Raw genomic sequence first — 10,345 nt, forward strand, 5'->3', positions numbered from 1 at the left:
AAAGAGTTGAGGTGTTCTCACAGGATATGACGCTCTTTAGGCTGAGCTTTCTTCTTTTTGAAGGCTTAGTGTGTTGGCGGGGAGGTAGACTTTACATTGCATCCCTTTGTTGCCTTTGCAAAATTGTTAGTAAACTCAACAATGAAGGCGAGGCGGATTGGCTGTCGCAGGGAGCTTGCCCAATTGGGTCCACGGCTCACTTTACTCCTTGCATAGAGACGATGGTCATGATGCCTTGATGAACCTGCCTTGTTTGAGCATAAGAACACCTCATATTTGGAGTTAGCTCGTGCAACCAAGACAACTACTTCCATTAAGCAGCCATAATGATATACACATGAAATACTAGGATCAATAGATCAATGCAAAAGGCAGGGTGATACTGATATGCATGTAAATCTGCAATGTATTCTGGACATCTCAACTTTCGTGTATTTGATCCAATGCTTCCCCTTGCCGTAGGGAGGCTGACAATGACTTATTGCATACACTAGCCAGGTGATTTGAAAGATCGCAATACTCTAGCGGCACCGCTAAAAATATTGTTTGGCTAAAAGACCATATTGCTGCACTCTTCATGAAATGAAAGACCCATGTTATTTCCTCAGAGATTTGCAAAAAGTGAATGCGCTTGTATTTGTTGTGTTAAGAATGCTTAGGATAAAATCAACTTTGAAAACTTTTCCTCGTGGATTTCAAAATCATATCATTTCATCTATATGTTCCACACTCACATCATTCAATCATTAAAGGACACAGAACTATTTTGTATGCCCTAAGACAATTAGGTGAGTTTGTTGCTTCGAGTTTGATTTGGTTGACTTGAGTTGGATGGATAAGCGCCTACTGAGACCCACATAAGAGGTTGGATACTTTCAAGAGAAGCATAAAGGGGGACATAGTCGTGCCCCTTGTCTCACATAACTCTCCATGTTGTGTGATTTGCCAAGATGATGCAAACTCCAGGATTCTTGCCCTTTGTGTTAAGTCCCACATTGGTGATGCCCATCGTGTAGAGACTCATAATTATTTTTTTCAAATTTTAAATGTTTAATATGTATTTGGATTATCAAAGTTGGGATAACAATGTAGATATGAGTTGGGTCAATGTGAGATGACTTGTAAGTTGTGGGAGTTGACGTAATACAATAGGAGTGAAAGGGTGTAAGTGTTATTTATGCTATATAAGTCAAAAAAATGGGGCAGGAAACCACTTTCACTTTCCCTTTTCTTTTTTTTCTCTTCTCCGGCGTCTCTCTCTCTCGGCTCTCACCCCTCTCACCTTTTCTCTTCAATTTCATCTCCTACGAGTGAGATTTTTGAAAAATCCCAAGCACTAAAGTTGTTCTACGCGATGAGAGCTTTCTATTCATCCAAGAAAATTCGTGATCGGAGCACTTCGAAATTTCCTCCATGTTCGGGCTTGCTTCTAACCTTCGAGGTAGGGATCTCCTACCTTTCTTTACATGTTTAAGTGTTAGTTGGATGTACAAGAATCAAGTTTGATCATCTATTTTGAGTCTTGAATAAATCTTGAGCATGCTGAAAATTTCGTGGGTTTTGGTAATCTGTCTTTTGGGAGCCCTTCTGCTAGGAACCAATTTTTGGTATCTTCATAACAGTTAAAGTACGTTTCAATACGAAGATTTCGGTACCAAGATCATGCAAAACCGATAATCACACAATTAGTTATGAATTTTTGAATGCTGACTGTTTGCTGGATGTACGAATCTGTGCGTGACTGTCTTCTTTTAACTTTCTGGGCATGATGAACACTTTGGGTGGCTATGGGTCTTTTACAGGAGTTGCATATTTAAGTTAAGAAGAGATTGGCGTTGGAATCAAGTAATTTGGTCAAGTATACAATTTTTGGTGAATTTCTAAAGCAGGGTTGGTTGACTGGTGCAAAAATGGTTGCGAATCAGTTTTTCTTTTGATTGTTGGGTTAACCCCTCTTTCGTTTCTGAACCCGCAGATTTTATTGAGTGTAGTGCTTGTAGTGGTGCAACGTTTGGCGTTGGTTTCAATATTTTGGGTTTGGGATGGAAGGGTTATGATTTTTCTAAGAGAGTATGGTAAATTTACTCAAGGAAATTGGTGTTGCCTTGTGTATCGAGACCTTTGGGATTTTGGAGGAACTTAGTTTTAATCTAGGGAGTTCTAACTTTCAATATATGTTTGTGGCTTGTTTCTATTGCCTTGGTTTGTGCCATTGATTGTTGTTGTGATTGTTGATGCTGTTGTTGTTGAAAACCCCATGAAAATTTGCTGAGAATCTGCTCGAACAATGATGTTATCAACACCCTCTGCCTCTGTTATCGCTACCATTGCGTCTGGAATGACATTGAACCCAATGTTATCGATACCTTCTCTCATGGTATCGATAACATCGCGTTTTGACTGATCTCGACCCATTGTTATCGATACCATTATTCATGGATATCGATAACACCATGTATTTGGACAATTTTGCTGATTTTGGTCCCTCCTCCACTATCTTGGGTTCTGGTTACTTCTAATCTATTCCGAACACTTCCCAAATGATTCCTAACATGGTCCTCCGTACTTAGCGGCACCATTGAACGTATCCATGGTTTTTAATGCTTAATTCGATATGATTTCATAAGAATTATTTTGTGAGTCGTCGTTGGAATTGAATGGTACGAACTTGTTGGAAAAAGAATTTTGAAACTTTACGAACAAAACGAGAATATTTCAGGACATCCCGAAAGGGTAAAGAGCCTGGCAGAGGACATTGGGGTCCTTTAATTGGCCCAGGGAGAGCTATTTGCTCATATTCGATACTTCAGGACATCCCGAAAGGGTAAAGAGCCTGGCAGAGGACATTGGGGTTCTTTAATTGGCCCAGGATGAGCTATAAGCTCATATTTGATACTTCAGGACATCCCAAATGGGTAAAGAGCCTGGCAGAGGACATTGGGGTCCTTTAATTGGCCCAGTAAGAGCTTCGGCTCTGACACATGATATGAAATTGGTTTATGAAGTTGATGAAAGAGATTTTGGGTTTTGTTAAAGGATTTTGATAATAATAATCATAATAATAATAAAAAGAATCTTTGGCATTCTGAGCGGTCTCCGGTGTTAGGCATAAATCAACGGACTATGATATTCAAGCTCGAAACGACAAAGTTTTACCTGTGCTAGCTTGGGTGTTCATCCACACTACCTTACAATCAAAATGAAAGCTTGTATGAAATCGGTTTGATAATCGATGAGGTGGATCTTTTTTCTAGGCATTTTACCTGTACTTTGAAAAAATGAAAAAATTGTGGTCAGGAAGGTTAGAGTAGCCAACGACATTGGAATTTTGATTTTATACATTGAAAAAATCCGTTTTGTTATTAATAGACTAAGGAGGGGTAAAAGAATAACCAAACGAAAGGAAATCCATTAGTTATTCCTCAAAGTTTCATTTATTCAATGACCAAAACTTGCCGGGGATATATAGCTTGGAGACGTAGAACAAAAATGCGTTCATTTGCAGTAGGATGGGCTCGGGCTCTTACTGGAATGAGTCTTCAATATCAAATAAAAGCTTTGTATTCGGCTCATCGGGATAGAGGTAGGCAAAAGAGAAATTCACTTTTGTTAATAAGTTTCGAGCATCCTTTGCACCATAGAGATATTGAGTCGAATGGAATTCTTTTTCTGCTACTATAATTTTGAAAATAAGCGTTGAAATACCCCTCAAAAGTAAGTAAATAGATCTGAAACATATAAAATGAAGTTAATCCTGTTGTCAACCAAGCTATTATTTCAAAAATTGATGAATATAACCAACTATCATTAAGAATCTCATCCTTGGACCAAAAACAAGCAAGGGGTGGAATACTACAAAGAGAAAATGTACCTAATAAAAAAGAAATTTTTATAATTGGTAAGTGTTTTTGTTAAACCCCCCATCAGAACTAGATTCTGACTTTTTTTAGGTGAATATCCAACAACTGTTTCCATTGAATGAATAACTGACCCAGATGCTAAGAACAATAATGCTTTTGAATAAGCATGAGTAATGAAATGAAATAAAGCAGTTCGATAAGACCCCATACCAAGAGCTAAGATGATATATCCCAATTGTGATATTGTAGAATAGGCTAAACCCCTCTTAATAGCTTTTTGAGCAATAGCTAAAGTAGCTCCTAAAAAAACTGTTATTATACCAATGAAAGAGATAAAATTCATTACATAAGGTATGACTATGAAAAGAGGAAGAAGCCGAGCTACAAGAAAAATACTCGCTGCTACCATGGTAGCAACATGGATAAGAGCTGAAATAGGAGTAGGTCCTTCTATGGCATCAGGTAACCATACATGAAGAGGAAATTGTGCAGGTTTAGCCGCTGCACCAGTAAATAATAGAATGACACACAAAATAACAAATAAAACATTGATCTCATTATTATAAATCAAGTTATTGAATATTTCAAATAAATCCTGAAATTTGAAACTCTCTATTGTCCAATAAAAACCTAAAATTCATAATAATAACCCAAAATCTCCGATTCGATTAGTTATAAATGCTTTTTGACAAGCATTTGCGGCAACAGGCCGTGTAAACCAAAACCCGATTAATAAATACGAACACATTCCAACTAATTCCAAGAAAATATACATTTCTATTAAATTAGAGCTTATAACTAATCCCAACATGGAAGCACTTAAAAAACTCATATAAGCAAAAAATCGCAAATATCCTTGATCATGAAACAGATAATTATCACTATAAATAAGAACCAAAACTCCAACACTAGTGATTAATACTAACATAATAGAAGTAAGTGGATCGATCAAATATCCAAATTCAAAAGAAAAATCATTATTGATAATCCAAGACCATATATATTGATAGATAGAACTGCTATTTATTTCCTGAATAGACAGATCAATCGACAAAATCATGACTATACTTAACAATAAAACGCTTTGAAAAGCCCACATACGACGAAGGTTTTTAGTTGCCCTTGGGAAAAGAAGAAGGCCCGCTCCTATTAACACAGGAATGAAAAGTGGAACAAAAGGTATGATCCACGCATATTGATATGTATGTTCCATAAAAAAGCTTTTTATTAGAAATTATTTTCAATTCACCAGATCTTAGCTTTTTCAAAAAGGTTAATAAAAAAGTGATGACTTAGTTATAAAAGTTATAACATAAGAAATTTAGAAAGATGCCAAATAAATAAGATGACAAATAAATTTTAGTATTATTACTCTTCTAGTAAGTTAGTGTACACAGAATAGATAAGAATTATATATTATTATATTAATATTAAAAATAGTAAAGGAGCATTGTACCATGAATGGAATCAAATATGCAGTATTTACAAACAAAAGTATTCGGTTATTCGAGAAAAATAATAATACTATTAATGTCAAATCAGGATTAACTAATATATTTTATATAAATATAAAAAACTATTCCACTAAAATAGAAGGGGGGGGGGGGGGGGGGGGGGAAAATATAAAAGAATTTTTTTTATAAACTACTTAACACAATACTCAATTCTTTTATGGGGTCTGGACTTTTTTGTGGATTTATAACCGCATCCACCGTAGGTCTCGGATATTTTTTCGTTGTATCCAGCTTCTTCAAAAAAGACATCCAGAAATGGGTAGCAGCAATGACTGGTTTTCTTATGGGACAGTTCGTGATGTTCACATTGATCTATGATGGGTCGCTACATCAAGTATTGGTTCAACCTCATAACCTAATTATGTTATTTCTAATCTCATTTTTCGTTCAGCTCTTCTGGACCAATCTACAAACTTTGCTCAACACGGAGTTTTTGCATCCTGAAGATGCTATCATTAAAAGAAGGTGCGTGCTTTGCCTTCAATTGGAATTTATACTGAATTTCTTTGTGCAATTATGCAACCCCTACCTTGAACCTGATTCAATGGTACCCAAATTAGTCAGCATTTTTCTCTACAACAACGAAAATAAGATCTTATTTGTAATATATAGTTTTGTTGGTTGGTTAATTGGTCATGTTTTCTTCATGATTTTGTTTATGAAATTGTAACAATTCATAATAGATTGGGTACGTAATCATTTTTTTGAATCTTAAATTAAATAAGTGAAATAGAGAAAGCTTTCTCTATTTCACTTATTCGACTGGATCTTACGGAGCCTGCTCATGTACGCCATGATTCGGATCTGATCATAGAAAAGATTCTCTTCAAGTGAACCAGCCTATCTTTTGTATGGCGCTTGCATGGTGGTTGGAACAAAGACACATTTGATTGTTAATTCCAATGTGGCAGATAGATAAAGGCATCTATCTGCACGGACGAATCAATCGTTCAAGTCATAATCAAAAAATGAAATTATGAAAAACCCTTTGCTTGGTTATATTCTTTTTCTACGAGATGGCGGGAATTCCTTCTACCGACCGCATTCCTAGTCATAGTATGTAGATTGTGAAGAAGACTATTTGAATTTAAATCTTCTTTGTTTTTTTTACCAAAAATTGGGGTGGTGTGACTATGTAACTCGTGTCAGATTTAAATGACATAAAATGCATCAATAGTTTTTATTACGATAGAATCAAATTCGACTAGATACTAAACATAAATTAGCGGAAAATAGAAATGATAAATAGGGGAACAAATAATTCTAGGAGGGATTATTTGTCTTCCTAGTCTTCCGCATCAGAAAAGGAATTTGCCACATCCCTTTCTTGTGTCGAGATAATAACGATTCCATATTCTCTTTGGGAAAGATTCCCATTCTTTGTTTCTATTTTTTCCAGATGTATTAGAACTCCTTTCTATATGTATTATAATATATTTAAATATAATATATATAATATCAAACTAGTGGACAAACAAAAAAAGATAGGAAAATTATTTAAGTAAATAGAACTTCTTCACTGAAGTTTGAAAAAAAAAATTAAAATTTGATGAGATATTAAAAAATAGAGTAAAGTTCTATTACTATAGAAAAAAATATTCTCATTATTCTTAAGAACTGAACGGGTCCTTCCCCCTTGAATCAGATAAAGAAAGAAGGGAATCCCATTGAGCTCTTTTTCATGTTTACAACTCAATTCATCCGATTACTACTGGGATGAACCCAATCCGGAATATGAACCATAAAAGAAAAGACCTAGTAAACCAATCACAAGAATACCAGTTACAGTACCTATTAGCCAAAGAGGAATCCTTCCAGTAGTATCGGCCATTTAACCCACTTCCCTCCGCATTTCATCAAATGGTCATGCTAGAGACATAAACAATCATAGATAATTATGCGATGAGACCCTTCCGAATGGGCTAAGAGAATTACTAGAGTTATTATTCTCTTTTGTTTACTTAATTGAAGAAATAATTGGAAAATAAAACAGCAAGTACAAAAATGAGCAATAACCCCCAGTAGAGACCGGTACGATTCAATTCAACATTTTGTTCGTTTGGGTTTGATTGTGTCATAGTTCTCTAATTCGGATTAGGTTTATCGTTGGATAAATTGCATTGCTGATACTGAACCTAAAAAAGAAACAGTATGTACAACAAGTCCGTGAACAACCAACCATCGCACTATAAAAATTGGATAGGTTCAATCTATGGTCATTGGGACCTCCTAAAAGGATCTACTAAATTCATCGAGTTGTTCCAAAGGATCAAAACTGCTAGTTATTAATGGAACTCCTTGTCGACTCTCTGTGAAATATTCGTTTGGCCGAGGGCTTCCAAAGACATCGTAAGCTAAGCCCGTGCTGATGAATAACCAATCGGCAATGAATAGGGAAGGTATCGTAATACTATGAATGATCCAGTATCGGAATACTGGTAATAATATCAGCAAAAGAACGTTCTCCTGTGCTTCCAGACATGCTGAACTCCATATATTCTTGTACAGTCAAAAGGGGGCCGATTCCGTAAAAGATGGGATCAGTAAATGAAAATTTACTGAAAGGTAATCTTTGTGAGATCATCAATATAGTACCGAGGGTATCTTTAGAGTATACCGAATTAGTATAGCTATCCTTCTTCTGACACAGCAAGGCAATTTTAATCAATAGTGAAAGAAAGTGCTAGATAATTTCGTTCTTCCTTTACTTGTAACTTGTCGATCTAAAACGATGTCCCACTCAATAGAAAATTCTTAAAAACTGTCTATTTTTCTCCATTATTAGTTTCATGCTAGAAATGGAAGATCAAAAAAAAGTGAATCTGACAAGTCGGTTTCTAATACGAGATTATTCTATTCCATTCCCACAATTTAAGTAGGATGCGAGATCTAGAAATCTTCTTTTGGTAGTAGAAGCGTTTTTTGCTTTGTTGTAATCCTTTTTTGTTTTAAGGAATTGGTTAGTCATCCAGTAACAAGTAAGATCAGTAAGAAGCAACAATAGTAGATAGTATTAAAGGAAAGAAAAAGAACAAAGAATAAAAGAATTGTAATCAATATTTGTGATGCATCTATTCTTGGATTAGATCGAGATTCAAAGGCTCTTTCTTGACCTAACTACAAAGATCAGGCTTTATAATATCGAACGAGAAATGTAGAACCTATAAAAAAAGAAAAGATAATAAGAATTACTAGTCTTGAAATCGAGTTTTAGACCAATTTCGAATGATCGCGGAATAACCTTTTTCTTCTCATTCATTCAAGAGATTATGTGAATGAACCTACTATTGAATTGAATGAGTTAAAATTAACGTAAAATCAAAAGTTTTATAAAGTCATTGTTTATTTTCAAATCGAAAATGGATTCGACCCAATTCTAAAAAAAAAAAGAAACGATTAAAGAAAATAGAAAGAATTTTCCAATTTTATAGCGATTCCAAAAGAGTTTCATTTTTGAATAAAGTTACATTCACTACACTTATTCTTATTTTCTAGGTTACTCAAAAGTTGTTCAAATCTGTTGATTGGAATTTAAGGTCATAGGTAGATATCATAAATGCTGAATCAATTTCTTTTTATACCCCTGCCACTTTATCTTTTCTTTTTTAATACTGTCTATATGGATAGAGAAATCAAAAATGTTCAATCGCATTTTTTTTTCAATGGGTCTTTTTGATTATCATCTCCTATCTTGCAAAAACGGAAACTAACTTAAGCAAGTGCTTTTAGAAACATATGCATAATAACGAATATATTTCAGTTAGCTCCTTCATGCCTATCATTGGAAGTCAAAATCAAGCATCGATATTTTTTTTCAACTTTTACTTTATTTTTTTTGTTTCTTTTATTAGAGAAAAAAAAGAGTTAACTATGGAGTCTATGCACAGAACAGGCACAAATAATAGGTGAACCCTCCCCCAAACCTAAATATGACAATGTCCTCAATGTCATGAATGTAAGAGCTTACAAAATAGACTGTAACATAAAAGTGAGAGAGGATAGGATACACCTGATAAGCACAATAAGACTGAACTATGTGACTCCTGCAAAAGAAATTATGGGAACACAAGAAAAGAAAATAATGCCTACAAATATTGAATGAGGAAAAAATAAATAAATAAAAATAAGAGAAGAGAAAATACTAATCTCGTCGAGTAATGTACAGTAGCATACAAAGATCACCAGTTTTGGATAGACTAAATGGTTAAATCTTGATAAACAGGATCCTCTAAAAGGATTTCCTCTACTTCTGGGGTTTTCAATTCTATAAACAGTTTCAACCGCTGCCCATTCACTTTAGACACGGAACCATCTTTAGGATTCTCAATTTCAACTACCCCATGCGGATTGCTAGTGCGAATGATAAAAGGGCCGGACCATCGAGAACAAAGTTTGCCTGGGAATAAATGCAAACGAGAATTATAAAGAAGGACTTTTTGACCAGAAGTGAAAGATTTTCTTAAAATGTTTTGATCATGAACCCTTTTCATACAGTCCTTGTACGATTTGGCACAGTCGTAAGCATCATCCCGAATTTCCTCTAGCTCAAGAAGTTGAAGCTTTCTGCGAACACCTGCCTTGTCAAGATCAAAATTGAGTTTTTTGGCAGCCCAATATGCCTTGTGTTCTAGTTCTATAGGTAAGTGACATGCCTTGCCATAGACAAGTCGGTAAGGAGACATTCCAATGGGAGTTTTAAAATGCCGTACAGTAAGCCCATAATGCGTCATTAAGGCATAAAGACCAATCTTTCCTATTAGGGTTCACTATTTTTTCTGGTATATTTTTAATCTCCCTATTAGATATCTCAACTTGACCACTGGTCTGGGGGTGATAAGCAGTTGCAACTTTATGCGTTATGATATATTTTTTCATTAAATGCTCAAATACTCGATTGAAAAAATGCTTACCGCCATCGCTAATAATAGCACGTGGTGTCCCAAAATGAGCAAACACATTATCTTTTAAAAA

General features: G+C 35.0%; 1 protein-coding gene and 1 pseudogene across 1 annotated transcript; both read right to left on the reverse strand.

Moving 5' to 3' along the window:
* Window positions 1-3,664: 3,664 nt before the first annotated feature.
* On the reverse strand, window positions 3,665-5,262 carry LOC131311257 (NAD(P)H-quinone oxidoreductase subunit 5, chloroplastic-like; annotated as a pseudogene).
* A 4,308-nt stretch (window positions 5,263-9,570) lies between these two features.
* LOC131309468 (uncharacterized) lies at window positions 9,571-10,056 on the reverse strand. Its single transcript, XM_058336097.1, has 2 exons — window positions 9,867-10,056; window positions 9,571-9,770 (listed from the first exon to the last, which is right to left on the reverse strand). Exons 1-2 carry the CDS (start codon window positions 10,054-10,056, stop codon window positions 9,571-9,573), a joined length of 390 nt encoding a protein of 129 aa, XP_058192080.1.
* Window positions 10,057-10,345: the final 289 nt, after the last annotated feature.

Source organism: Rhododendron vialii, chromosome 12a (assembly GCF_030253575.1).
Source record: "Rhododendron vialii isolate Sample 1 chromosome 12a, ASM3025357v1".
NCBI lineage: Eukaryota > Viridiplantae > Streptophyta > Magnoliopsida > Ericales > Ericaceae > Rhododendron > Rhododendron vialii.

Coding starts and splice junctions, on each gene's coding strand:
- LOC131309468 (XM_058336097.1), bottom strand. CDS start 10,056: ATGTCTCCTTACCGACTTGTCTATGGCAAGGCATGTCACTTACCTATA. Junction 9,771..9,866: donor TGCCAAATCGTACAAGGACT/GTATGAAAAGGG, acceptor ATTTATTCCCAG/GCAAACTTTGTTCTCGATGG.